The sequence below is a fragment of the Malassezia restricta genome, chromosome V (assembly GCF_003290485.1).
Source record: "Malassezia restricta chromosome V, complete sequence".
Lineage (NCBI taxonomy): Eukaryota > Fungi > Basidiomycota > Malasseziomycetes > Malasseziales > Malasseziaceae > Malassezia > Malassezia restricta.
In genome coordinates this window covers 563236-588734 of record NC_040197.1, presented here as the reverse complement: position 1 = coordinate 588734, position 25499 = coordinate 563236, and the positions used below count along the sequence as shown (strand labels likewise).

The 25499-nt window shown below is 57.4% G+C and overlaps 21 protein-coding genes across 21 annotated transcripts; 13 read left to right on the top strand and 8 right to left on the bottom strand.

Moving 5' to 3' along the window:
• Positions 1–295: 295 nt before the first annotated feature.
• Positions 296–1258, top strand: MRET_3171 (serine/threonine-protein phosphatase 6 catalytic subunit; the record flags this gene model as incomplete). The annotated part of the gene is made up of 1 exon (XM_027629798.1): positions 296–1258. The coding sequence occupies one exon, from the start codon at positions 296–298 to the stop codon at positions 1256–1258; it is 963 nt and encodes a 320-aa protein (XP_027485528.1).
• Positions 1259–1306: 48 nt separating this feature from the next.
• On the bottom strand, positions 1307–1763 carry MRET_3170 (NADH dehydrogenase (ubiquinone) 1 alpha subcomplex subunit 6; the record flags this gene model as incomplete). The annotated part of the gene is made up of 3 exons (XM_027629797.1): positions 1307–1383; positions 1410–1623; positions 1659–1763. 3 exons carry the CDS (start codon positions 1761–1763, stop codon positions 1307–1309), a joined length of 396 nt encoding a protein of 131 aa, XP_027485754.1.
• A 113-nt stretch (positions 1764–1876) lies between these two features.
• On the bottom strand, positions 1877–2608 carry MRET_3169 (choline-phosphate cytidylyltransferase; the record flags this gene model as incomplete). Its single annotated transcript, XM_027629796.1, has 1 exon — positions 1877–2608. One exon carries the CDS (start codon positions 2606–2608, stop codon positions 1877–1879), a length of 732 nt encoding a protein of 243 aa, XP_027485718.1.
• Positions 2609–2865: 257 nt separating this feature from the next.
• MRET_3168 (cysteine and glycine-rich protein) lies at positions 2866–3516 on the top strand (the record flags this gene model as incomplete). Its single annotated transcript, XM_027629795.1, has 3 exons — positions 2866–3235; positions 3259–3422; positions 3451–3516. The coding sequence occupies 3 exons, from the start codon at positions 2866–2868 to the stop codon at positions 3514–3516; spliced, it is 600 nt and encodes a 199-aa protein (XP_027485719.1).
• Positions 3517–3874: 358 nt separating this feature from the next.
• Positions 3875–5632, top strand: MRET_3167 (uncharacterized protein; the record flags this gene model as incomplete). Its single annotated transcript, XM_027629794.1, has 1 exon — positions 3875–5632. One exon carries the CDS (start codon positions 3875–3877, stop codon positions 5630–5632), a length of 1758 nt encoding a protein of 585 aa, XP_027485724.1.
• A 77-nt stretch (positions 5633–5709) lies between these two features.
• Positions 5710–7236, top strand: MRET_3166 (26S proteasome regulatory subunit N3; the record flags this gene model as incomplete). Its single annotated transcript, XM_027629793.1, has 1 exon — positions 5710–7236. The coding sequence occupies one exon, from the start codon at positions 5710–5712 to the stop codon at positions 7234–7236; it is 1527 nt and encodes a 508-aa protein (XP_027485725.1).
• A 35-nt stretch (positions 7237–7271) lies between these two features.
• Positions 7272–7814, top strand: MRET_3165 (mediator of RNA polymerase II transcription subunit 10; the record flags this gene model as incomplete). Its single annotated transcript, XM_027629792.1, has 2 exons — positions 7272–7673; positions 7701–7814. 2 exons carry the CDS (start codon positions 7272–7274, stop codon positions 7812–7814), a joined length of 516 nt encoding a protein of 171 aa, XP_027485726.1.
• MRET_3164 (multiple RNA-binding domain protein 1) lies at positions 7811–10270 on the bottom strand (the record flags this gene model as incomplete). The annotated part of the gene is made up of 2 exons (XM_027629791.1): positions 7811–9292; positions 9446–10270. The coding sequence occupies 2 exons, from the start codon at positions 10268–10270 to the stop codon at positions 7811–7813; spliced, it is 2307 nt and encodes a 768-aa protein (XP_027485727.1).
• Positions 10271–10548: 278 nt separating this feature from the next.
• Positions 10549–12483, top strand: MRET_3163 (chloride channel; the record flags this gene model as incomplete). The annotated part of the gene is made up of 1 exon (XM_027629790.1): positions 10549–12483. One exon carries the CDS (start codon positions 10549–10551, stop codon positions 12481–12483), a length of 1935 nt encoding a protein of 644 aa, XP_027485720.1.
• An 81-nt stretch (positions 12484–12564) lies between these two features.
• Positions 12565–13473, top strand: MRET_3162 (solute carrier family 25 (mitochondrial citrate transporter), member 1; the record flags this gene model as incomplete). Its single annotated transcript, XM_027629789.1, has 1 exon — positions 12565–13473. The coding sequence occupies one exon, from the start codon at positions 12565–12567 to the stop codon at positions 13471–13473; it is 909 nt and encodes a 302-aa protein (XP_027485721.1).
• A 150-nt stretch (positions 13474–13623) lies between these two features.
• MRET_3161 (high-mobility group non-histone chromatin protein) lies at positions 13624–13917 on the bottom strand (the record flags this gene model as incomplete). Its single annotated transcript, XM_027629788.1, has 1 exon — positions 13624–13917. One exon carries the CDS (start codon positions 13915–13917, stop codon positions 13624–13626), a length of 294 nt encoding a protein of 97 aa, XP_027485722.1.
• A 250-nt stretch (positions 13918–14167) lies between these two features.
• MRET_3160 (small nuclear ribonucleoprotein D3) lies at positions 14168–14551 on the top strand (the record flags this gene model as incomplete). The annotated part of the gene is made up of 1 exon (XM_027629787.1): positions 14168–14551. The coding sequence occupies one exon, from the start codon at positions 14168–14170 to the stop codon at positions 14549–14551; it is 384 nt and encodes a 127-aa protein (XP_027485723.1).
• A 17-nt stretch (positions 14552–14568) lies between these two features.
• On the bottom strand, positions 14569–15342 carry MRET_3159 (20S proteasome subunit alpha 3; the record flags this gene model as incomplete). The annotated part of the gene is made up of 1 exon (XM_027629786.1): positions 14569–15342. One exon carries the CDS (start codon positions 15340–15342, stop codon positions 14569–14571), a length of 774 nt encoding a protein of 257 aa, XP_027485692.1.
• A 472-nt stretch (positions 15343–15814) lies between these two features.
• MRET_3158 (elongation factor 1-gamma) lies at positions 15815–17198 on the top strand (the record flags this gene model as incomplete). Its single annotated transcript, XM_027629785.1, has 2 exons — positions 15815–16040; positions 16204–17198. The coding sequence occupies 2 exons, from the start codon at positions 15815–15817 to the stop codon at positions 17196–17198; spliced, it is 1221 nt and encodes a 406-aa protein (XP_027485691.1).
• Positions 17199–17262: 64 nt separating this feature from the next.
• Positions 17263–19053, top strand: MRET_3157 (oxidoreductase which may be involved in DNA replication (By similarity); the record flags this gene model as incomplete). The annotated part of the gene is made up of 1 exon (XM_027629784.1): positions 17263–19053. One exon carries the CDS (start codon positions 17263–17265, stop codon positions 19051–19053), a length of 1791 nt encoding a protein of 596 aa, XP_027485684.1.
• A 40-nt stretch (positions 19054–19093) lies between these two features.
• MRET_3156 (cytochrome c oxidase subunit 7) lies at positions 19094–19303 on the bottom strand (the record flags this gene model as incomplete). The annotated part of the gene is made up of 2 exons (XM_027629783.1): positions 19094–19134; positions 19171–19303. 2 exons carry the CDS (start codon positions 19301–19303, stop codon positions 19094–19096), a joined length of 174 nt encoding a protein of 57 aa, XP_027485683.1.
• Positions 19304–19417: 114 nt separating this feature from the next.
• Positions 19418–20528, bottom strand: MRET_3155 (methionyl aminopeptidase; the record flags this gene model as incomplete). Its single annotated transcript, XM_027629782.1, has 6 exons — positions 19418–19637; positions 19664–19671; positions 19698–19724; positions 19751–20266; positions 20294–20362; positions 20388–20528. 6 exons carry the CDS (start codon positions 20526–20528, stop codon positions 19418–19420), a joined length of 981 nt encoding a protein of 326 aa, XP_027485686.1.
• A 34-nt stretch (positions 20529–20562) lies between these two features.
• MRET_3154 (pantoate--beta-alanine ligase) lies at positions 20563–21585 on the top strand (the record flags this gene model as incomplete). Its single annotated transcript, XM_027629781.1, has 1 exon — positions 20563–21585. One exon carries the CDS (start codon positions 20563–20565, stop codon positions 21583–21585), a length of 1023 nt encoding a protein of 340 aa, XP_027485685.1.
• Positions 21586–21597: 12 nt separating this feature from the next.
• Positions 21598–22227, bottom strand: MRET_3153 (Ras-related protein Rab-5C; the record flags this gene model as incomplete). The annotated part of the gene is made up of 1 exon (XM_027629780.1): positions 21598–22227. One exon carries the CDS (start codon positions 22225–22227, stop codon positions 21598–21600), a length of 630 nt encoding a protein of 209 aa, XP_027485688.1.
• A 187-nt stretch (positions 22228–22414) lies between these two features.
• Positions 22415–23628, top strand: MRET_3152 (RNA recognition motif domain protein; the record flags this gene model as incomplete). The annotated part of the gene is made up of 2 exons (XM_027629779.1): positions 22415–23512; positions 23539–23628. The coding sequence occupies 2 exons, from the start codon at positions 22415–22417 to the stop codon at positions 23626–23628; spliced, it is 1188 nt and encodes a 395-aa protein (XP_027485687.1).
• Positions 23629–24123: 495 nt separating this feature from the next.
• On the top strand, positions 24124–25479 carry MRET_3151 (Myb-like DNA-binding domain protein; the record flags this gene model as incomplete). Its single annotated transcript, XM_027629778.1, has 1 exon — positions 24124–25479. The coding sequence occupies one exon, from the start codon at positions 24124–24126 to the stop codon at positions 25477–25479; it is 1356 nt and encodes a 451-aa protein (XP_027485690.1).
• Positions 25480–25499: the final 20 nt, after the last annotated feature.

The window sequence follows — 25499 nt, the reverse complement described above, 5'->3', positions numbered from 1 at the left end:
ACGAGGAAAAGGAGGCGCCTCCACCCCTACATCACCCCACCGCCCAGGCAGCGTTCCACGCCGACATCGATCGCAGGCGGCAGCTTCATGCGTACGCTCTACGTAGCCAGCTCTATGGGTATATAGGTGCGCCGCCGGACAGAGTCCGAGTCGTGGTGCAGGAACGCGGATGAGTCAGGACGTGCGCACATGTTGGGAAATATGCACTCCGCTGAGGCGCTGCGCCGCGGCCGCCTTCCTTCTAGGGCGCTTGTTGAAAAAACGCTGAGCGCCGTCGTCCGTGTACGACAGCATCATGGTCGGGAATCCAGACACGTGGATCGCGCAGCTGCGCGAATGTAAGTACCTGCCGGAAGAGGACATGATGGTCCTCTGCGACCAGGTGCGCACCCTTCTGCTCGAAGAAAGCAATATCCAACCCGTCTCGAGTCCCGTGACGGTGTGTGGCGATATCCACGGCCAGTTTTGGGATCTGCTCGAGCTGTTCCGCGTCGGCGGTGATCTGCCAGATACAAGTTATATCTTTATGGGCGACTTTGTCGACCGCGGTTTCTTCAGTCTCGAGACTTTCTCGCTGCTCATGGCCCTCAAGGCACGGTATCCAGGCCGCATGACCCTGCTGCGTGGTAACCACGAGAGCCGACAGATTACACAGGTATATGGCTTTTACGACGAATGCATGCAAAAATACGGCAGCGCCAGTGTTTGGAAGAGCTGCTGCCAGGTCTTTGACTACCTCAACATCGCCGCGATCATCGACGGCCGCGTCTTGTGTGTGCACGGCGGCCTCAGTCCGGAATTGCGCTCGCTGGATCAGATCCGCACGATTATGCGCATGCAGGAAGTGCCGCACGAAGGGCCGTTTTGCGACCTGATGTGGTCGGATCCCGAGGATATCGAGACGTGGAGCGTCAGTCCTCGCGGCGCCGGATGGCTCTTTGGACGTATGGTGACCAAAGAGTTCAACCACTTGAATGGCCTCGAGCTGATCGCACGCGCACACCAGCTCGTCCAGGAAGGCTACAAGCTTATGCACGATCACCACATCGTCACCGTGTGGTCCGCTCCCAACTACTGCTACCGCTGCGGCAATGTGGCATCCGTGTTCCAAGTCGATGATCTACTACATACCGCCCACAACAAAACGGACGAGGCCCCGTCGCGATTCAATGCATCGCACTTCAAAATCTTTGATGCCGTCCCTGATCAAGACCGCATGCATCCCACGCGAAGCACGGCCTCCCAATACTTTTTGTAATGCGCTGCCCCTGTACTTTACTCAAGCCAACATGTATTGCCTACATAGCTAGAGACCCTCGTGCGTGGGACCACGACCCTCATCACGCGTAGCATAAAACTTGCCCAGGAACGTCTCGGGTTTGGCTGCATGGTTAGTGGGCCATACGTACCCGGTGCCTCTTCCTCACGGAACCACTGCATGACATGGGGCGCCTGCTTCCAAGCGTTCATCGTCTCTTGGTATTCTGTGTGGCCCTTGTGCAGAAGAATGTCGAGCACGGCCACATCCGTCACATGGCGATAGCGCTCAAACTTGGTGCGGATCTTGGCACGCAACAGAGCGGGCGGCACATCTAGCGGGTACAGAGCACAAATCTCCGGCACCTAGACACGCGTCAGCCTCCTCTATGCACACTTACCGAACGGTAGAAGCTGCGATACAGCGAGCGCGCACGGCTCTGGGCGTGCGCCAACGAGTGCGACACCTGTGCCGCCTTGGCCAGCCGAGCTGGAATCGTCGTCATCGTTGCTAGCCAATGCCACCACGGCCTTCCCCTGCCCCTACGACCTCCGACCCGCACACGTGAAACTGTTCACGTGACGCGTTATGCATGCACGCAACCATGCCGCCTATGGCCTACATGGGGCTCGAGGTGGTCAGCGCTTCCTCGCCCATCTTGGTCAACTTGGCATCCAGCTCGCCACCACGATACAAAGATACAATGCGTGCGACTAGGTCGCTCGTACTGACACCCTCGGTGCGACGTGTCGGAAGGAATTGGCCATTCTTCTTGATCCAGTCGTATACGTCGTCGTTCGTGGCCATGGCATAGGGCAACTCATCATGGGCCACATAGTCAATCTGCAGCTTGTTCATAAAGGCTTCGTCAATGACCCACGGCGCATCTTCGACGACTTCATCGACCCAGCGGCAGTTGCGCACGGCCTCGTACCGCTCTGCCGACTCAAGCAGAGGCCGGTTTTTGTGCTGCTCACACAAACTCGACGACACCACACCGACAATGAGATGGACATTAGGGAAGGAAAGTTTGGCTTGCCGGAGTTGCAGTGCGTGTGCGTAGTGAAAAAGATCGTATACGCCATCTGCATAGATACGAACCGGCCGGTCTGCAGGCGGCTCGCGGATGCGGTATGTGCGTTCTGGGTTCGGCTTGTATATGACGTCGCGGACCCACGCACGAATCGATTCGGCAGACTGAATCGGAGCAATGCTCGGTTCAATCCGCGCCGGCGTACCCATGAGCGCGGCATATGATATCGAAGAAGCCTCACGCGGTGCCGTATCTAGCGCTGACGCTGGCACCGTCACCCTTACGCCATGCCCTTGCGATACCGGCGCTGGGATCATGGTGCGTGTCGGGTGCCAGGACAGGGGCGGCGCAGGCCGTCGCTCCCGCCACGTGCTTACCACGTGCCATGCACGTGGTAACACGACAAGGGACGAGGCCTGCAGCGCCTCGGCGCGAGAGACGTGTGGGCTGGTCGGTGGCAGTGCTGACCCAACCTCCTTCGCGTATGCCACCCTTGTTTGGTGCTGCATCGCGATGTCCGCGGTGCAACGATCGTGTGTATGCAGCTGAGCAAGTCATTGGCCCGCTGTCGAAAATGTACCACCGCCACTGTCTCAAATGCGTCGTGTGCCAGCGTCGCTTGGACAGCGTGTCGCTGCTGGAGCATGACGGCGAACCCTACTGCAGCAATTGCCATCGCACGCATCTTGGTCAGGGCAAAGACAGTTTCGGCACGGCTGTGCCTGTAAAGCCACAGCATGACCCCTCCACGAAGTCAAGATCCTTCAAAGCCGTGTCCGATACAGACTTACATGGACGCAGACCCCTTCCTATGGCACCTTCAGGCTCTCAGGAGCCGCTCACCGTTCCGGCGTCGGTGAGTGGGCAGAGTGGCTCTTCCATCTTTCCGACGCCAGCCTCCACGGCTGGCACGCCTGCTTGTGCACGTTGCCACACACCAGTTTGTACGTGCGCATGACTAACCCAGACTTTGCGGAACAAAGGCTGGCGGTAGGTCGTAAATGGCACCGCGCGTGCTTACGATGCGAGGGCTGCCGCGCTACGCTGGATACGAATCGAGTGGAAGAAGGTCCCATGGACCTGTGGGATCAGGGATGCATAAATACCTGGTGTCACATGTGCTATTCCAAGGTACGTCTCTCATACTTATGCGGTGAAGAAATTCGGGCCTAGGGGCATTGGTGTTGCTGGCATGTCTTACCCGACCGGATCGGGCAGGGCCTAACGCGGGCCTATTGTATATACCTTCGCACTATAGATAGCATCACAGCTTGTATGCAAAGCCGCATGTCCGATGCCGGATACTTGCCTAGCTCCGCCTCCGCGGATTTAACGCAGATGTGCATGGACTTTTTTCTTTCACGCCTAAAGAAAAATGCTTGGCATTCTATGAGGGCAAATTTCTGAGCTCTCCACAGACACCTGATTCGCTCGAAATAAGCAGCCAGGCCATTGCCGAAAAAATCCAAGTTGGACTGTGCCACACTAGGCCACCCGTGACCGCCTGATTGACCTCGAGCATTGCCACCGACTTGGCCGGTTGATATTGATACCTGCGCTTACGAGTGTGACTTTCTCACAATATGTTGAGCTTTATGAAGTCCCAGCTCCCACCTTTACGGGACACGCTGGCTCAAATGAGCCTTAGCGAACCATCCAACCGCATGCCGGGGGGCATTCCGTTAGACGACGTGAGCTCGCGCAAATCACTGGTGTCGGAAGATGCTCACGAGCATGACACCAATATGGAGCATGGAGCTCATGCTGCATCTGTACACGATCATAAAGAAGAAGAGGAGGAAGATTCATTCACAGATACAAGCGTGCAGTCAGAAGTATTTCTGATTGTTCATGCCAACTTGAAGCGCAAAAGCTCTCACCCATACGACCTGCAGGTGCAGTTAGTGCGCCCCAAAAACCGAGGACGTAGTACGACCACGTCTTCGGCCGGTCATCACGCGGCCACCAAGGATGACCATACGCAGCAGGGCCTTAGTCGGCGTCCGTCCTTTCAATCATTCCTAAGCACACAATCAGGCCGGTCTGATTCGAATGAACAATCGCTCGGACGTCGTATGATTCCTATGTACAACCTTGATTACCACCATATTCGTCCAAAGCTTGTGCTGGATGCAGGCACAGACCAGGTCATGGCCAAATTCTCGAAAAAAGGCATTGAACTCGATGGATTTGGCACGCTTCATTCCTTCGAAATTGGCTTTATCCACGAGCACCATACATTTGTGGGTCTCCAAGATTCGGACGAAGAGTCGAATTATACCAAATCTCTCGAAAGTATGGAGCAGGGTGCCCCTACTGTGACGGAGCAGCATCGTGAAAGTCGGTTTAAGCGCCAACTGCGCCGCTTTCATAAGAAGTTTCAGTCCAAGAGCCGCAGTCCTCCCAAAACGACACGGCTGTCGCCCTATCTGCGGAACATGCCCAAGCTCAAGCGTATCAACTCGGACGAGACATATCAAGGTATGCTGCGTGCGATGGTCGCTGTGCAAAATCCACAGGCCACACCTGGAGCGGGTTCTGCGAACGGAAAGATTACTACGTCGTATGTGTGGGGTATTAAGGAGTACGCAAGGCGCGTCACTGATGAGGAGCGACTTCCGCATGCCGAGCATCCAGTGCTGCGGGGCATCTATGACGGCAAGGACGAAGCGCAGTCTTTCAAGGTCACGGTAGCTGACGTGATCTTCGAGCGGATCTGGCGGCAGTTTAGCTACTACCGCCGCCACAACGTGAAGACGCGCCATCCATCGCACGAGGATGACATCTCCGTCTGGTTTGAATGGGTGCGCGACTGGAATGGTGGTGCTGACAACGAGCACAATATCTATGATCCCGCTATCCACGGCCCACTCGAGTCATACCCATCGCCTGATCGAAGTGTGCATTCGTCTCCCAGCACGTCACCGGCGCTTCTCCCGCGGTCCGATCACGTCATGAAGGGGACGGCCGAGATCGCTGCGACGGATCTTGGCGTGCCGCACCAAATGGCCGCGCTGCCTGCGTCTACGCACTCGCAGCAGCACTTGTCGATTCCTGGAGAATCTGACCTTGCGAGCTTCTCGTGGACGTGCTATTTGGTGCTGAATGGCGACGCACGCATTCCGATTGGTCAGCTCATCCCCGCTCCTCACCATCCCCTCATCGCCTGTGAGCTCTTGCTGCCCTCGCCGCTGCCGGGCCTACGTTGCCTTCCTATCGGTTCTGACAGGAATGGATTTTCACGCGAGGAACTCCGCGACATTGTTACGATCACCGCTCTGCATCTGACGCTGCGTGAAAAGCTCGGATGCCTCATCGATACCGCTGGTGGCTGCAGTTGATAGTCCGTCATGTTTAGTCATACAACCTACTCACGATGTGATCGAACGCGCGGCCGCTGGGTTTTTCTTAGAACGCCATGGCACCCGAGACCAAGGCCGACGAGGTGGCTGCGCCCGTGCATGATAAGGCGCAGTACCTCGCAATCCTGCGTCACAATACGCAGCTTCTTCAGCGCAGCGTCGCTCATGTTGAGCAGCGGTATACGGCGCGCGTGGTCCGCTCTCTTCCATACATGCGTCGACACGCGCAAGCATGGGCTGATGTGCTGGCTCTGCTAGTGAATGAGACGTTCAAGGGTGCGCACCGTGAGGAGCTGCTTGTGCATTTGCCACCACCATACAAGCCTGAGTCGGCTGCCGAGGAAACTCAGCCCGAGGCGATGGACGAAGATGCGTCTACCGCGCCTGCTGCCGACGAGGCGTTTCCCGAGGTACTGGCGTATGTGCGCCTGCTTGTTGTGGTGTATCTGCTCAGTCAGCCATCTTCTCTTGCTCAGGCCACGTCGCTGTGCAGCAAGGCTGTGGATGATGTGGTCCAGCAAAATAGGCGCTCGCTTGACATTCTCGGCGCCAAGCTCGTGTATTTTTTGACGCGGTGCTATGAGCTCAACAAGGACGACAAGCTATCGTCGCTACGTGATCGACTTCTGGCGCTGCAGCGCACGGCTTCGCTACGGCACGACTCGGAGACGAATGCTACGGTTCAAAATGCCCTGCTGCGTATGTACATGGTCGAAGACAACCTGTATGACCAGGCCGCCAAACTCGTCGCACGCGCGCCTTTTCCGCGTGCCAAGGCCTCCAATCCGCAGGTGGCGCGCTACGACTACTATGTTGGCCGTATCCGCGCTGTCGAGCTCAACTATTCGGATGCGCATGCGCACCTGCAACAGGCCATTCGCCGTGCGCCCCAGCACGGACTGGTGATGAAGCGTGATGCATCGACCAAGCCGGTGGCAGCTGGTTTCCACCAGACGGCGTACAAGCTGCTGATCATCGTTGAGCTGCTGATGGGCGACCTGCCTGAGCGCGGCATATTCCGCCTGCCGCTTCTGCGGCGTGCGCTGGCGTCGTACCTGCCGATTGTGCAGGCCGTGCGTGCCGGAGACTTGGCTCTCTTCCAGGCCACGTTGCAAAAGCACCAGGCGCTGTTCCTGCAAGATAAGACGTACTCGCTGATCTTGCGCCTTCGCCACAATGTGATCAAAACGGGTATTCGCCGCATTTCGCTGGCCTACGCACGCATTTCGCTAGCCGACATTACGCGCAAGGTGCACCTCGAGTCTGAAGAGGATGCCGAGTATGTGATTGTGAAGGCCATTCGCGACGGCGTCATTGACGCGCGCGTCGACCACGAAAATGCCATTATGATCTCGAATGAGGCCGTGGATCTGTACGCGACCAACGAGCCACAAGCACAGCTTGTCCAGCGCATCGACTTTTGTCTGCAACTGCACAATGATAGTGTCAAGGCTATGCGCTACTCGCTTGATCACCACCGTGCCGAGCTTGACTCGGCAAGTGCCGCGCATGCGCGTGAACGTGAGCTCGTCAAGGAGATTGCCGAAGGCGATTTGGGCGACTCGGAGGATGATTGGCCGTAGACGCCGTAGTGCGACCTTTTTCTCCACCCACCTCCATGGACGAGGGACGCCGACCGCCGACGCCGACGAGTGCGTCGCTCTCGCCGCCTAGGGCAGATATGGCGCATTCGGCGGAGGTGCAGGCGCCCAGAAGCGTCGAGGAGATTGTGCGCCGCGACTTGGATGTGCGCACGCACGCCGTGACAGATGCACTGTACCGCCTCGCCTCGCACGTCGCGCTGGACCAGCAGGCCCAGTCTGTGGGCGAGATGGTCAATGACGTCGTACGCAGCCTGGCGGACGTGGATGTGATGCGTGGACACATTCACGATCACATTCCGCAGGAAGTGGTGGATCTCGTCGACGCCGGTCGCAATCCGGACAGCCACACGCGGTCGTTTATGAACCGACTCGCGAGTGAGAACCAGTACTCCCTAGGACAGTACTTGTCGATCAAAGTACGTACACCCACCCTACTGACCCAGGCGTTTCGCGACCAACTTGCGCCTGCCTTGTCACAGGCCTTCCCCGAGCTGGAGACCAGCCTACAGCACGCGATGCAGCAGCACGCGGATGATACCCCTTATCCTACACACTAGTCGTCGCTCTGCTCCGCCCGCTCCCGGGCCGCCGCCTCGGCTACCTGCTCTGTGCCCATGCGGATCTTGGCACGCTGGCCAAGCGCGCGGTGCTTGTCTGCCTCGCCGACGAACGCGCCACGTGTCTTGGCACGCAGCTCCTCAACACCGGCCGTGCCGTCAGCGTCCCCGGCCCACTCCAGCACCAGGTGACGGCCTAGCAAGTGCGTGTGGCGCAGCGCGGCCATAGCATTCTCCGCCTCACGGCGCGACACAAACTCGACAAACGCAAAGCCGCGCGTCCGCCCGTGCACCTGCTTGGGCACACGCACGCTTTTGAGGACGCCATGCGCACCAAAGAGCTCGCGAATGTCTTTCTTTGTCGCCTCGAAGGGCATGTTTTTGACCAGCATCTTGGCTGATGGCGCACGCGGGATCGGTGCCTCGTCGTGGCCACGACGCGCGAGCGACACGGCCAGCGTATGCCCGTCGAGCACATGCGCCTGCATCACCTCTTGGGCCCGCTGGGCATGCTCCGCACGCGTGAAGCCCACAAAGCCATAGCCCATACTCAGTCGATGACCCGGCTGCTTGGGATCCGGCTTGGTCTGGACGCGTGCAAACACAAAGCCATCGAGCGCTCGGAACGCATCGGCCAAGCGCTCGCTCGTCGTAGCAAAGCTCAGGTTCTTGATGTAGAGTGTGCCATCGGCCGCCGCCTCGTTCGTCTCGAGTAGCGCACGACTCGAGTCCGGCGCCTGCTTGCCCTGCACGCCAGACACCGTCTCGGGCTGAGACGCGTCGCGCGGCGGCAAAAAGCCCGTGGGCGCCTTTTCCAAGTACAGCACCGCATCCTTGAAGCGCTTGTACGCAAGCGCACGGAACGCGGCGCGTGCCTCGTTCACCACCGGCATCTCGACGACGGCAATCGTATTCGACGGCGGGATCAGGACACGGGCCACGTCGCCGTAGCGAGCAAACAGCGCACGGATCTCGTCGGCGCCCGTGCCGTAGGGTATATTTTTCACCAAAATCGTATCGTCGGTGCGCGTCTTGACACGCTCGAGCGCATCGAGATGCATGCCGTGATCCGCAAAGAACTGCTTCGTTTCTTGTATGATGCGCGTCTCAGCGAGCGCCAGTCGCACCGCGGGACTCGCGCCCGTTCCGTCGTCGTCCGTGCCGAGCAACACAGACTTGGGCACGTCGAAGCGATCCGAAATCGACGACGCCACCGCATCACTGTTCATGTACAGCATACCCCACTGGAAGTCCTTGCCGGCCATCGCCTTTTTCGCCTCCCACCGCTTTTGCTTGAGCGTAGAAGACGCCAAGGGCTTAGGCGCCAAGTCCACAGCCGGCAGCACATGCAGCAGGCGGCCCTGGAAAATAGCCCCATCGCGGCCACGATACGCGAGCAGCGCATGCGCAGGATCGGCAAACTTGACAAACGCCAGGCCCTTGGACGTCTTGGTCTGAGCATCCACGGGAATGTGCACCTGTCGTTAGCAGCGTTCTTCGCGCACGAGCGGGCAGCAGGTATCAGCCACATCTACTATCTTTAATTCCCAGTATGACATCCGCACGGTACCTCGGTTGTCCCTATACTTTCGGTCATCCCGTACCTGCTGCCTGATCGGTAAGATACGTACCTGCTCCACAGATCCATACGACTCGAACATCGCAGCCAACTCGTCCTCGGTGGCGGAAAAAGGCAGGTTGCGCACAAAAAGGCGCCCTGACTCCATGATCGTATCCACATTCTCCTCATCCTTGCGTTGCTTCTCCTCCAATTGCGCGCGACGACGCGCGGCAGCTTCTTCCTCGGCGGCCGGTGCCTCTTCCGCGTCCTCGTCGTCACTCTCGCTTTCCTCATCACTCTGCTCAAATGCCTTCGGCTCATCACCCGCCACCTTGTGTCGCATGCGCCGACGCATGTACTCGAGATCCGAGAGGGCCTCATCGGCGGCTGCACCGTCCGTCGGTGCCTGCACCGCCTGCTCCTGCTTCCGCTTCTTCTTCGGCTCAGGGACCGCATCTGGCTCCTTGGGCGCTTGTGCACCAAGGTCCTCATTGTTCATCCACGACTTGCGCTTCAGTTTGGGCGCCATGACCGACATGAACTCTTCAAACGAAGCGCCCTTGTTTTCCTTGGGCTGCTTCTTGGTATCTTTCGGAGGCGCTACAGGGGTATCGGGCTTCCCAGCCTTTTTCTTCGCCTCCAGTTCCTCATCACCAATCTGTTTGGCCATAGCCACAGAAATGCGCGACGTATCCATATACGTGCGGTCAAAGTACGCACGCGCTGCCTCCGCTTCGGCCTCCGTTCGAAAACCCACGAAGCCAAACCGCCGCGACGTACCATCTGGACGCCGCATGAGCTTGACATCAGTCACGGTGCCTTTCTGCGCAAAATGTTCACGCAGTCGCGCATCCGTCAAGTACGTCGGCAGTCCCTTGACAATCAGGCGGGACATGCTGCGGACTACGACGATGCCGAGCAGGAAACAAAAAAAAAGGCTCGACCCCTCACGCATCCAGTCTTTGTCACGTGATACAACCGAGGACGCGTAGGACGCGTCGTTTGTGCGTGTTGCTGGATCCTACACCGTAGAAGCTGCCTTGGATGGCCGTGAGACGCGTTCATAGACACTGGAAGTAGGAATCATGCCAGACAGACAGGCTCCGATAACGCGACGTGCAGCGTGCATAACGTGTCATGAGCAGGTGAGCGACATGTTCTCCTCGCTCCACCATGGAGGCTGGCGGCTTATACACACCGCGGCCTAAGCATCTGGGCATCCTGCGCTCACCACATACGCCGGGAACGGGCAGCAGCGTCCGTTTCGGTATGCGTTCGTATGAGGACGGAGAAGAAAGCCTCTTGACGGCATCGGTGAGCAGTCGCACCGATGAGAGCGATGCTCGTCCACCCGCAGATACGACGCTGGGTGGCGACTCGCTCGATATGAGCTTTACCGAGAGTTTCTTGCGTCGAGAAGTCGACGGCGCACTAGCTGGACTGGACTTGCAAGATGATCCCAAGACGCCCTTTCGGCATCCGCCCGACTCAGAGGCGCCTAACACAGTGAAACCGCTCAAACCCCAAGACGTTGAGGACTCGCCGCCATCGCCGCCATCGCCCGAGGCACCTCCTTCTACGTCCCCCCTCTCGTCACCGACCATTCGTCCCTCCCGCCGTCTCCCGTCTGCGGCGCCAAATACGTCTGCCGAAACCTCGGAAGCACACCCCGACCCGACGTCTCCTCCGTCTGAGACAGTAGCGATGCCGGCTGCCGAAGCGTCCAAAGACGCCGAATCTCCAGAAGCCCTACCTGCTGATGAAGTATCGGAGGAGACCAATCCTCTGGCATCATCTATTTCGCATACAGACACGAGCTACGGTTCCAGTTCCTGGGCCACGCCACGAAGTGCTCGATCGCCCCACAGTCCATCACAATGGCCGGGCATGTACGAATTCAGCTACCTTTCCGACAAGGAGGCATTAGATGATGTCGATACGGGCCCCCTCGTGCCGTTCGCCGCACAAGAGCTCTCGTCCAAACTCTTTTCGATCGAAACACTTGGTACGATTGATACGCGCGAACTATTTGATATGATCGCAGCACTGGATCGCACCCACACAGAGCGCACGATCTTTTTGCAGCATCGCCTAGCACGGACGCATCGCCTGGTGCAGATGCTCCGTGCCCAGTTGCAGCAAGCGCACGACCGTATTCACGTGTTTGAGAGTCACATTCAGGCATTCGTGCAACCAAACGACGAGAAAGATGGTAGCGCCGCATGGGAGACATTGCATGCTCTCACTGAGCGCCTAGAGGCACGTCTCGAGACCATGCACAGGCTGCCACCGTCATCGCCACCCTCACCGTCACCCCGGTCCCCTTTCGACGTCGATGCCCTGCGCCAGGAACTTGATGCTGAGCGAAAGCAATTGGAAAATGAACGACGCGATTTAGAGATTCGGCGTGCCGAACCAGGTAACAATGTCCAAGACGAGGTCCAGAGGGCCATTGAAGCGACACGCGAGGCGTGTCGTCGAGATGCCGATGTGCGTGTGCTGGTCGCGCGGCAAGAGGCAGCAGAAGCTTTGCGAGAAGTCCAGGCGCGCCTCACCGAAGCCGAAACACGGCCGACACTCGACGCAGACCTGGAGCAGGCTCACGAACGCATTGCTGAACTTGAGCGACATGTAGCTCGGGCAGAGGAGCAGCGTTCATCTGAGTACCATGTGCTGCAGACGAAAGGCAAGCAAGCTGAAGCGCGATGCAACGCATTGTATGCTGAACTTGATCGCTGCCAGAGAGAGCGTGACGAGATGGAAGCGGGACTCAAGGCCGACATGGGGACATGGCAGCAGCGTGTACGCACGCTCGAACATGACGTGGCGCACCGCGATCTTCAGACTGTACAACTGCGAAAGCAGTGCGACCGCCTGTCGCAAGAGACGCACCACTTTTCTCTCGCGCTCGCAGCCAAGGACCAGGAGCTGAGTATGCTCAAGCGCGGCACCAAGGGATCGGCGTACTGGGACCTTATCACGCAGCGCACACGACGTCCTGAGCGGCGCGCACTGCAAAATAAGACCAACTTGCATGCACGCTCGACGCAGGAAACCGTCGATATGGCGCAAAAAGTGCTTCGTACACATCACATGGTAGCTGAGTAGCGACCTGGTTCGTAATGGAGGTGTGTATGTCAAGCGCTCGCGTCGCTCGACGTCGTTGGGACTGTCCCCACGACTCGATTCATGGCAGCGGCGCGGCAGGACAGAGCGGCACCACCCAAGGTACATCCACTCTTTTCACTCGGATCGGGCACATTTGCGGGAGCCATTGAAGGCTTTGCGACGTACCCGATCGAATATACCAAGACCGTGTCACAGTTCACAACCAAGGCTGGGGCCAAGCCGCCGAATCCGATTGTTATTGCGCGCGACACTATTGCGGAGTACGGTGTACGTGGTCTGTATAGTGGATGCGGTGCGCTTGTGGCGGGTAACGCACTCAAAGCGGGCGTGCGTTTTCTTTCGTATGATCATTTCAAGTCCATGCTCAAGGATGAGCATGGCAAGCTAACAGCGCCCCGCAGTTTGCTCGCTGGTCTCGGTGCTGGTATGATGGAGGCGATTTTTGCCGTTACGCCCTCGGAAACGATCAAGACCAAGCTGATTGACGATGCCAAGAGCGAGACACCCAGGTACCCACAGAGCCTTGTGCGCGGTTCGATCGCCATTGTGCGTGACGAGGGCATTCTCGGCATCTACCGAGGCCTGGTGCCAGTGATGCTGCGTCAGGGAGCGAACAGTGCGGTGCGCTTCGGCACATACTCTACGCTGCGCAACTTTGTGCAGGGCTCGTCACGTCCCGGTCAGCCACTGCCAAGTGGTGTCACATTTGGTATTGGCGCGATCGCCGGCATTGTGACAGTGTATGCAACCATGCCTCTCGACGTCGTCAAGACGCGCCTACAGACCCTGCATGGCCGCGAGCAATACAAAGGCACATTCGACTGCATGGCCAAAGTGCTGCGCCACGAAGGCGTTCTTGCATTCTGGCGCGGCGCCACGCCACGCTTAGCGCGTCTGATGCTCAGTGGCGGCATTGTGTTCACCGTGTACGAAAAAAGTATGGATGTGCTTCAAAGTGTATTTGCATAATCTACGCATAAAGTACAGCATTGCGCGATAGTGTAAAAAAGTTGCATTAGGATCAAAGTACAGGGCGTGCTGTGCCGTGCGTGTACACAGTCAACTACATGCGCGGCAAGACCATGCGCAAAGCGAGGGGACATGAGGTGTGAGTACAGATTAAGCCTTGTTGGCATACGCGGCCTTTTCCGTCTCGGCACGCTCCTTGTCCTTGTTGGCCATCTCAATGTAGGGCTTCTTTTCGTCTTCGCTCATTTCCTTCCACTTTGTTCCAAGCAAACGACCCACATCTCCGAAACCTGCGTCTGGGTTCTCGGCCTTGACGCGCTCACGCCAGTCTTGGCTGAAGAACATGTAGGCACTCAGCGGACGCTTCGGGGCTGCAGGGTCCTTCTTGGCCTTTGTGCGCCTCGTGGTGGTGGGCGTTGCTTTTTGCGTGGGCTTCTTCGGCATGATCACTCAAAAACGGAGTTTTAAAAAATACACAAACAACCACGATCCACGCGCACGGATCGTTGGGACAGTGTGTGTACGTCGATGGCGGAAAGAGGGCGCCTGGCGCTGTCCCGCGTGCCAGGCCGCTGGGCCAAACCTCCACTAGCCCGACATGTTTACACGCGCGCGACGAATCTTCCTTTCATATCACGTGACGTCATCTCCTTCTCGCACGCTGAGGCTGCGACGCTCGGCCAGACCAGCAGCCATGGGCACGGTCGGCATTCCTGTCAAGCTGCTGCACGAGGCCGTAGGGCACACGATTACGATTGAGCTCAAGGGCGGCGTCACTTACCGCGGCCGTCTATTCGATGCCGAAGACAATTTCAATATCTCGATGAAGGATATCGCCGTCACCGCACGCGATGGCAAGCAGACGCACCTGGATAGCGTGTATATTCGCGGTAATATGGTACGATTCATGGTCGTCCCAGATATGCTGCAACAGGCCCCGATGTTTAAGCGTGTCGGCCCGAACGCGATGAAGGGACGCGGTATCGGCAGCGCCCGCGGACGTGCCACCATCATGCGGGCCCAGGCACGACGTGGCAGGGCACCACCAGGCGTTCGGCCACCCAGTGCGCATCGGTAGTCATGTATTCATAGTATCTATGCATCTACGGCCATGGATGATGCGTCCTCTGGCACCTTGGCCAGATTATGAAGCTGCAGGACGCGATCAATGTCGCTGGGTTCGAGGATATAGGGCTGTGGCTCTTGTGTCCGCTCGTGGCGCTTCAGCACAGCAAATTCCAGCTTGTCGCTTTCCATCGATGTCGTGTCCATCGTCTTGCTGAGAACGCGCGCGGCAAGCCCCAGGGCCTGCTTGACGTCCATGTCGTCCTTGTATTCCTGCTTGAGCAGACTCGTGGCCGTGCCGTTATTCATGCCAATGCACGTTGCCTTCCAGCCTGAGTAATTGCCAGATGGATCAGACTGGTACAGCTGGAATCCGTGGTGCGCATCAAAGCCTGCATACAGGAGCGACACACCAAATGGACGCAAACCACCGAACTGTGTGTAGCCTTGCTTCAAGTCACACAGTCGCTGCACGAGTTGTTCCACGGGAATGTTATCGTCATACGAGAGAAGGTACTTTTGCGCCGCATTGCGTGCATAGTTAACAAGCGAGTTTGCATCAGCTGTCATACCAGCCACGCCGGCAAGCACATTCTCACTCAGTTGAAAGATTTTCTCGCTGCTCTTGTCCTGCTCCAGCAGCTTGCTTGTCACCTTCTTTTCAGCTGCCAACACGACACCATCCCGGGCCAGAATGCCCAGCACAGTACCAGCGTGTGAAATGGCTTCCATCGCATACTCGACTTGGTACAGACGACCTTCTGGCGAGAAGGTCGTTGTCCTGGAGTCGTACCTACGCGACATGAGTGTGGATGGGAGAAATTTGCGCGTCCGATCACAGGCGTGCGTGGCCACGGCGTAAAACCACGTGGCACCATGACGAACATCACGATGGACGAACCCCCGCGACGATGCTCCAGAAGCCCGTGCAGACTGGGCAGCTCTATTTTGTGTATCTAGTTCCAATGGCCGTCTACGTGAGTATGCGATGAAGAGGGACTGCTGTCCCCGCGGTCGTGATGCACGTGAAGTATGACTCAGTAGGACTCATATCTGTTGCTCTTAGACCCATGTTTCACCGCGACAGCAACGTAGATGAAAACGAGTCATAGCATGTAGCGGAACAGTCTCTGATGGACATGGCTGAGATGGTTACCGTACCCCATTGCCTTGAACGCACGTGGTTGACTTGCCAGCGAAAAAGACAGGGTGGAATTTTCCTGTAGAAATTGACGGGACGTGGCAGAATTGTTCTTTCTCCCTTTCCCTACACAACATGGCCAGCATCGGCAAGCTGTATGGCATTCCGCTCGCGCCCAAGGTGCTCCGCGTTCGCGCTGCCGCCAAGGTGAATGGTCTGAATCTCGAGGTAGTTGAGACGGCTGCTGTGAAGGACTCGTACAAGCCCGAGTTCACGAGCAAGTTCCCTCTCGGCCAGGTGCCAGCCTTCGAGGGCCCCGACAACTTCTTGCTGACTGAGTCGCGCGCTATTCTTCGCTATGGTACGTACACAATACACGGCTGGATGATGGCACAAGATGGCGAAATTTTCAGTTATCCCTGGCTTAATGACATGTGTCGAGGGTAGTGCGCCTAAGCACGTTGTGGTACAAGTAACTGATCCATCATCTGCGCCAGCTGACATGAACAAAACTAACCCTGCAGTCGCCAAGATCTCGGACAACAACCACCTGTTCGGCACCGATGCCAAGTCGGAGGCCCACGTTGACCAATGGATCAACTTTACGGATGAAATGCTCTTTGGCAATGCCGTCCAGCTTTTCTGCATCTTCAACAATATTTTGCAGTACAGCAAGTCGATTGAACAGTTCTGCTGGGCTCGTCTTGAGAAGGGCCTGACGTACCTCGACAACTACCTCGTGAAGCACACGTTTTTGGTGGGTCACCGCCTCACGGCTGCTGACATCGCCGTGGCTGTAGAGCTCTACGACCTCTTTGTCCGTTACCTTGGTCCGCAGGCTCGTGGCAAGTACACCAACGTGCTGCGCTACTACAACACGATCGTGAACCAAAAGGCGCTGGACGGTATCATCCCAGTGAACGCAGAGTTTGCGAAGGAGAACGCCAAGTTCGTGCCTCCGAAGAAGGAGGAGAAGCCCAAGAAGGAAGCTGCTGCTCCTGCTCCCGCTGCCGCTGCTGCTCAGCCTGCCAAGCAAGAGAAGCCTAAGAACCCGCTGGACGAGCTGCCCAAGTCGTCCTTTGTGCTTGAGGAGTGGAAGCGTGTGTACACGAACGAGGACACTCGCTCCAAGGCGCTGCCGTGGTTCTACGAGCACTACGACAAGGACGGCTACAGTATCTGGCGCTTCGACTTCAAGTACAACGACGAGCTCACTCAGATCTTTATGAGCAACAACCAGATCGGTGGCTTCTTCAACCGTCTCGAAGCCAGCCGCAAGTACGTCATGGGCACGGCTGGTGTGTTTGGTGAGAACGGCAACAACCTGATCTCTGGTGTGATTATTCTCCGTGGCAAGGAGTACGAGCCTGTGCTCAGCGTGGCTCCCGATCTGGAGAGCTACGCTGTGACGCCGCTCGACCTTGAGAAGCCCGAGGACAAGAAGTTCTTCGAGGACATGCTTGCCTGGGAAGCTGTGATCGACGGCAAGTCGTGGGCCGACGGCAAGATGCTCAAGTAGACCGTGTCCTGGACCAGCCTTCTGGCTCCTCCACATATTTGAGTAGAAGCGAATCCCTTTCTCCATGAGCGACGACGATGGCGTAATTGTTCTCACTATCCTGTATGGCACTGAGACGGGCAATGCTGAGGACGTGGCGTATCGTATAGCAGATGTGGCGCAGCGGCACCGTGTGCCCACGCGCATCTACAACCTCGCTGACTATGACCGGACTGAACTGATTTGTGAATCTCATGTCATCTTTGTCGTGTCGACGACAGGGCAGGGCGAGTTTCCTGTGAGTGTGCGCCCACTATGGCGATTCCTTCTGCGACAGGGACTACCACCTGATATCCTATCTGATCTCACGTTCACAACTTTTGGTCTCGGTGACTCAACGTATGCGCGCTATTGCTGGGCATCACATATGTTGCACAAACGGCTGTTGGATCTCGGTGCGTCCGAGTGGTTTAAGAATGGCGAAGCAGATGATCAACATGAGCTTGGTATCGATGGCGGTGTCCTGCCATGGCTCGATACATTTGTGCAGCGTCTTCGCGCCGATTTGTGTGAGCCTTCGTGCGTGCCCATCTCTCCTGATGTCCTCATGCCTCCAAGAGTTCATGTGCACGTCTCCAGTGACATGGGCAAGCCCTCGATTCCGTGCCTCGATGGTGCTCATATGGCCACTGTTGTGCGGAATGAGCGCGTCACGCATCAAGACCACTTCCAAGATGTGCGGTGTATCGACTTGGCTCTGGACAGAGCCACGGCGCCCTCGTATCGTGCAGGAGATGTGGTGTGTCTGGTCCCGGAAAACAAGCCTGAGGACGTGGAAGCTCTGCTCCAACGACTTGACTGGGCATCGGTAGCTGACAAGATGCTTCGTCTGACCCAGAACGATCCACATCGCCCGTGGCCGCCTGCGATATGGCACGACATGCAACAAGGCTCACTTACACTGCGACGTCTTCTTACTGTGCACCTTGATCCTTTTTCCGTGCCGCGCCGCTCCTTCTTTGATTTGATTCGGCACTTCTCGCCGCCAGACCACCGCGAGCACGAGAAGCTCGTCGAGTTTTTGCAGCCAGGCGAAGGAACCGATGACATGTACGAATACGCCCAGAGAGTCCGTCGCACGATGGCAGAAGTACTAGCAGAGTTTAAGAGCGTACAAGTTCCTCCATCGTACGCGATGGAACTCTTTCCCTTGATGCGGGCGCGGCAGTACAGCCTGGCAAGCGATCCCACCACGTATCCGGACACGCTGCAGCTGCTTGTGGCTGTAGTCAAGTACAAAACACGCATACAAAAGCCTCGCGAAGGCATCGCCTCCTCGTGGCTCGCACGCCTCGAGCATGGCACCCGCATCCCTGTGCGCATCCAGCCCGGCACGTTGCTGCCCCCTGCCCAAAGCTCTACGCCCATCATTGCTATCGGGCCCGGTACAGGCATGGCGCCGCTACGCTCCCTCCTACGCGAGCGGCTCAGCAAAAGCGTTGCCGTGGTCGGCGAGACGCTCGTCTTTGCAGGATGCCGCTACCGCGCAAAAGACTGCCTGTACGCGGCTGAATGGGAGGCATGGGCCGCGACGCCGCACGCCCACCTGACGTGGATCGTCGCTGCAAGTCGGGACCAGCCGCACAAGATCTATGTACAAGATCGCCTGCGTGAATGGGGCGCACGCGTGTGGGATATACTGGGCCCGCGCCGCGGCATCGTTTACCTGTGTGGCACATCAGGCAAAATGCCCCAGCAGGTGCGGCAGGCAGCTGTGGATGTGTTTTGTGAACACGGACACATGAGCACAGAGCAGGCCGAGCGATACCTCGCCAAGCTCGAGGCCGAGCGGCGCTGGCAGGAAGAGTGTTGGTAAGCAGTGGAGAGACATTTTGTAGAGATACACATCTATACGCTTACTCCTTGTTCGCGTTGATCTTGGCGTAGTATGCGTCACCTGCAGGTTAGTCAGGACCACACGTTTGGTACGTACGGATCTGGACGCGAGGCACGTGGTAAAAGTACCAGAAGCCCCAGGCAAGAGAGGAGCCGAAGGCGAAAGAGAACGTAAGAGTCTTGTAGAAGCGCGTGCGCATCATGCCCTTGATGGGAGGAACGACAGCCATCTGGAGTGTGAGCCTTGTGCGCTGTGCCTACCTTGAATCAATGTGGTGAGGAACCCGGCGCTGTTGCCCGCTCGCTTTTTTGGGTCGGCTACGGCCGGATATACTGTCACGTGACTACGGGACCACCTGGGCGTCCCAGTGGCGCTGACGCGCCTCGGTCGTGTCGAGCGTTCGGGCGCCGCCTTGGGCGGTAAGAATCTCGACGCCGGTCGGCGTGATGAGGAGCGTTTCCTCGGCGGCGGCGGAGGGCGCGCCGTCGACGGTCGCGACCGTCCACCGGTCTGGCCACTCGAGATCACGCCACTCTGTGCCGAGATTGAGCATGGGTTCGATGCTGGCGTTAGTAGCGTGCATGCGTACGTAAAGATCTGGGGGTCAGTGACGCTGTACGTACATGTCCTGGCTGCATGATCCCGTATGACTATTTGTGAGTGCCCGAATACGCACCTTTTTCGTAGGATGATGATAGACAGGCGGCGGCCCATGGAACACCCGTCCGATGCCGTGGCCCGTATAGCCTTTGACGACACAGCATCCATTGGCCTCTGCGATCGGCTGAATGACCCGGCCAATCTCTGCATACGGCATGCCAGGCCCACAAATGGCAATCGCGGCATCGAGGCACTCGCGCGCCGTGCGAATCAGCCGCATCAGCGGCTCACTCGAACGAGCCTTGTCTCCCACAGGATACGTGGCATTCAGGTCGCCATGAAAGCCATTGTGGTACAAGGTCACATCCAAATTAATAATATCACCATCACGCAGGGGACGCTGGTCAGGGATACCATGGCAGATGACCTCATTGACTGACGTGCACACGCTCTTTGGGTAGCCGTGGTATCCCAGCGGACTGGGGTAGCACTTGCGCTCGGTCGCAGCCTGCACGAGAGCCTCGTCAAGCTGATCCGTCGTGATGCCAGGTCGAACCATCGCGGCAATCAGGTCGAGGGATTCGCGCGCGAGCTGGTGTCAGCAGCTGGACGTACGTACCTTCGCAGCGGTTCGCACACCTGCTTGCTCTTCTTCATTGTTCACGCGGATCCTGCGCGAGGGAAAGAGCTGGGCGTCAGCCTGGTGTACATACAGCCTCACGTCCATAGTTAGGGCGGCGGATATGCGCAGGCATCTTGGTTTTGGGGCTCAATGGATACTGAGCATGCACATCACCCGAATACCGGAAGCCACGCACGCCCTCAAAGGGGTCATAGACGGCCTCGGTGCCCATGAGAGAAACAAGTGGAGTTTCGTTGTCGTGAACCATGTCAGATCGCATGTCGGCCCACTGGGCCGCGACGCCGGTGCGCGTGTTCGAGAGTGTGGCGCCGTACCGCGTGTGGCGGCAAACGATCATGCACAAAGGCGAATCGGTCGGCTTTGTGCCGACGATGGGCGCGCTGCACGAAGGCCACTTGCAGTTGGTCGATGCCTCGCTGCGCGAGAATGACTACACGGTCGTTTCGATCTTTGTCAACCCTGCACAGTTCGCCCCGCATGAAGACCTGTCGACGTACCCACGAACCATTCAGAGCGATTTAGAAAGACTGGGGACGCGCGCGACGGCCGCACAGAGGGAGGGACGCATGGTGGCGCTGCTCCCGCAGGTCAACGATATGTACCCGTTTGGCATTACGCAGCATGTTCCTGACCAGGTCGGCGCCTTTGTCGAAGTCCAGGGACTCTCACACCAGATGGAGGGTCAGACGCGTCCTACGTTCTTCCGCGGCGTCGCCACTGTCGTCACTAAGCTCTTCAATATCGTGCTTCCTGACCGGGCCTACTTTGGACAAAAAGATATCCAACAGTCCATCGTGATCCGCCGCCTCGTGGATGATTTACTATTTACATTCCCTCACGGATCTAAGAACGTGCGCGTAATGCCGACAGCGCGCGATCCAATCGACGGGCTCGCCCTGAGTAGTCGCAACAAGTACCTCGATGAGCATGGTCGACAAGCAGCGCCCGTGCTGTATGCCGGCCTCCTACAGGGCAGCCAAACATGGTCCGATCTCCAGGCCCAGGGCGTGCCACCGGCCGACCGAGTGGCACGCACGCTGGATGCTGTGCGTTCGCACATCGAGCAGGCGACACCTTCGCATGCGCGCATCGAGTTGGACTATGTATCCCTCAACGATCCTGAGACACTAGTGCAGCTAGCACCGGGCCACGCCGCTGGTGATGGGGTCATTTTGAGCGGGGCCATGTATGTCTACAACCGCGCGCACGACCCAAAGCCCGCTGCACGCCTGATAGACAACGTGCTCATTGGTTTTACTCTGTACTAGATATTCATGACATCAACAAGTACACGCATCCTGGTTCGTAGGCCGTGGCTGTGCACCCAGCTGGACAGGAGCGTTGGGGCGTGCGCCACCGGCAGGCGCCTCGGGTCGCTTGGCACCAATGCCGCGGTCGAGCGGCAATTTGTTCGCAACGGCGGTAAACAGCTCCGTCACGTTGGTCGGCGTCTTGGCCGACGCCTCCATAAACATGAGACCCTCCGCTTCAGCGTACTTTCGGGCCTCCTCTTCTGGTACAGCCCGGCGCGTGTCAGCCAAGTCCAGCTTGTTTCCCACGAGAGCGATCGTTATGTTAGCGTCGGCGTGACGCTGCAGTTCACGAATCCAGGTCTTGGCATTTTCAAATGAGTCCTGTTCTGTGATATCATAGACAACGAGCGCGCAGTGGGCATTTCGGTAGTACATGGGTGCAAGGGACTTGTAGCGTTCTTGGCCAGCGGTGTCCCAGATCTCTAGCTTAATGGTCGTGCCATCGTCCCGACTCACCGTCTGCGTAAGAAAAGCAGCACCAATCGTGCTTTCGCGGTAATCTTCAAATTGGTCTTTGACAAATCGAAGCGCAATGCTCGACTTACCGACCGACGACTCGCCCAGCAGGACGAGCTTGAAGCTCACGACGCCACTCATACCCTGCGGTGCTCGAAGCCAAGGTGTGGGCGTAGGGGACCAAGTTTCCCAAGGCTTATTTCCCCGCTGTTGCACATGCGCGTGGCTAAATTCTGCCACTCGCACTTGGTTTCCCTCTCTCGGGTGGCTTTGCATAGGACAGACCGTACTAGTCGGCAACGCATTGGTCAGTTGAAAGAGTAGAGATATGCCACGCCAGCATCCGTATGGCGGATATGAAAGAGGTGGAAAGGGACCTTATCGCGAAGGCAGGCGCTTCTCTCGGGGTCGTGGTCGAGGAGGACGTGGCAGGCAAGCCCACATGCCCTATCCTTTGTCCTATGGCGAGGGACTTAGTATGTCAGGTGCCCCACTTCCACCATGGGGCGCGCCTTTCCCGATGATGCCGATGCCTTACGCTATGCCCCAAATGTGGTACGGCATGCCCAACGCGGCACTTCCACCGCAGCCTCCGCCATGGGACGCTATGTTTCCCACCTATGCAGCACGCGGTGGCGGCGGCGCGAGGCGTGCCGAACGAAAGAGTCAGCGACCACGATTTACGCGCAGTATATATCAACCAGATCCAGAGGCGGAACGGCCTGAGGATAGTAAGCCGTGTCGCACGCTATTTGTACGGAACGTGGCATTTGAAGTCAATGTCAACGCACTGCGTGCCGAGTTTGCCTCCTATGGAGAGATTCGAACATGGTTTGATTTAATTCAGCGCCGAGGCATGCTTTTTGTTACATACTATGATACACGCGCCGCTGAGCGCGCGCGCGCTGAAATGAATAAAAAGGTATTGGTCGGCCGCGCGCTCGATGTGCACTTCAGTTTACCCAAGGATGAGGATCAGGAACAGCATTGTGATCGTGATAAGAATCAGGGAACATTATTTGTCGTTGTGCATGACGCAAAGGATCCTGTGTCAGATGAGGTGATCCGAGCCCACTTTGAGCCATTCGGTGATATTCGCGCTATTCGTACATACAAGGGGCAATTGCACACTCGATTTATTGAGTATTGGGACAGTCGAGCTTGTATACAGGCGCATGATACCTGTCAGGACACCGAGTTCCTGGGTGGCAAGCTCCAGCTTAAGTTCGCTTGGGACTTGTCGACCGTGTCGCTCGTCAACGATGCACGCACGCGTAGTGAAGCCAAGGCGGCCGCCGAGGCACGCGCCACCGCTAACCAACAGGATCCCGCACCTCTTCCAGAGGGGGAGGCTGCTGAAATAGCGCCAGCTTGGCCTGCCAATGCTCCGGAAGAACGACTTGAGCAGGCACAAAAAGTGCAGCAGGTGTGTACACCTTTATCTAACGCCAGCTACTAGCTTCTCTTGGACCCCACACGGCGCACCAAACTCCGAGGGCGTCCGAAGACTTTGAGGGTATTCCGCCCAAGATACTGACATAAACGCGCTTCACGAGCCTAATGCTGCCTAATATAGCATCACGCCATTATTGCACCTTCATTCGCGAGGGCAGCATCGAATCGCATAATGTCGGGTTTATGTCCATAGCGAGCAAGACAAATATGGTCATGATCTGCCCTCGTTCCTGCATGCCACGTGCAAAAAAGAGCCTTTGCATACTACCCCGCTTATTGGCCCCATGTGTGGCATGTGTTGTCGTTGAAAAGCTCTAGGATTTTCTAATATCCACTCCATACGACCTAGCTAATTCTCCGCTGCATAAAAAATCAGATTTTTGACAAAAAAATCACCGACTCCAAATTTTTGATTGGCCCGTCGAGTCAGGGACGTCATATTTTTCTCTGCAACGATCTGCCGTGCGCGTCTGATGGGGCCAAGCTCAACATGCATGGGGTCATGCGAGTGGGACCGATGAGCTACCAAGCATACTTTCCCTAAGTGGTATAGCACGCTGGCTGTTACTAATATTCTCTCACATGGCAGATGAACATGTGATAAGAACCCTGGGACCAAAAGCGGGGAGCGGATCAGGAACCTTGCCGATCGATCAGTCTGATCTTTTCGCCTTGCTGGAGCCAGCCTTGGGCTGTGTAAGTATGCTCCCTGACAAGCCCAATGTAGCATCCTCGCCACCCTCGCAGGGTTCAAGTGGTGGTGCATGCGCACGTCCTTCTTCCCACTGGAAGAGTGCGGACCAGACCACACCCCCCGACTCGACTGCGTCCGCTCCGCAGCAGGTGTCGGGTCCAAAAGCCCCGGATTCCTCTCCGTATCGAGTGGGGTCCGCGGTACCGGATACCGCGCGACCTTGGTCAACATCCGAGAACTTTCGGGTTCCTCTTCCGGACAAATCGAATACTCGTGCGCGTCGTGTGTTTACCCAGGAGGAAGATGAGGCGCTCATCAGGGGCTTTGAAAGGCTAGGCTCACAATGGGCACAAATTGCTCGTCATCCAGCGTTCAAGAATCGACGCAGCTCGACCGATGTGCGCGACAGGTTTCGAAATGCATTTCCGGAAGAGTATGCGCGGGCTGGGTACAAGCCGCGTGTCAAATCCTCCAAGCGCTTGGAGCGGAACAGGGAGGCCCACCGCGTAACGCGCAGTGATGCAACTTCGCACCGGCAGATCAAACCACTGAGATTGAATGACACGGACACTGCCTTATTCGCGTCTAACGTTGCTTCTTCGAGCGACGCAAACCCGAGGACCCCTCTGAATGTTACGATGGAGCCATCAACGCTATCGCCACTGTCGTACGACGCATCGCCGCAAGGGATCCCGACTGTCTCGTCACCCACTTCGCCCATGTCAGAATCGGTAATGAATATGCTGGCGCTCACGCCCACGGCTATGATCCCAAGCATTTCGCCCCCATCGACACCTCAAGTGGCGCCTTACTCGATACCCGACTTGAGCATGCCCACTACGGCTGCGGTGCCCATCCCCACGATGTCGCAGTCTTTTCATGTTCAGCCGCCGTTCTCGATACCAATGAGTGTTCCTACTCTGCACGCTTCAGGGCCTCATGTGCCTGTACCATCAAGCGACGCATTCGTCTCGCCTCCATTGCCAGGCTATTTTCCCGATACGACCGCGACGTCATTTTCCATGCCAGCCCCCGCCCCCGCTTTTCCACAAAGCTTGTCCCCCACGGAGCCTGTGTCATTCGCCCCGTCTGTATCTCTGCCTCTTAGCACTGGTGGTGGCGGGCCACTGCCGGAGACTGCATCGCCTCCTCTTTCTTCGGCCGATGTGTCTCTCTTGTCGCTGATGATGATGCAGACGCCAACTCACATGATGGAGCCCCATTCACGAGCTCCACCGTCGTGAACAAAAAAGGGCACGTAGTG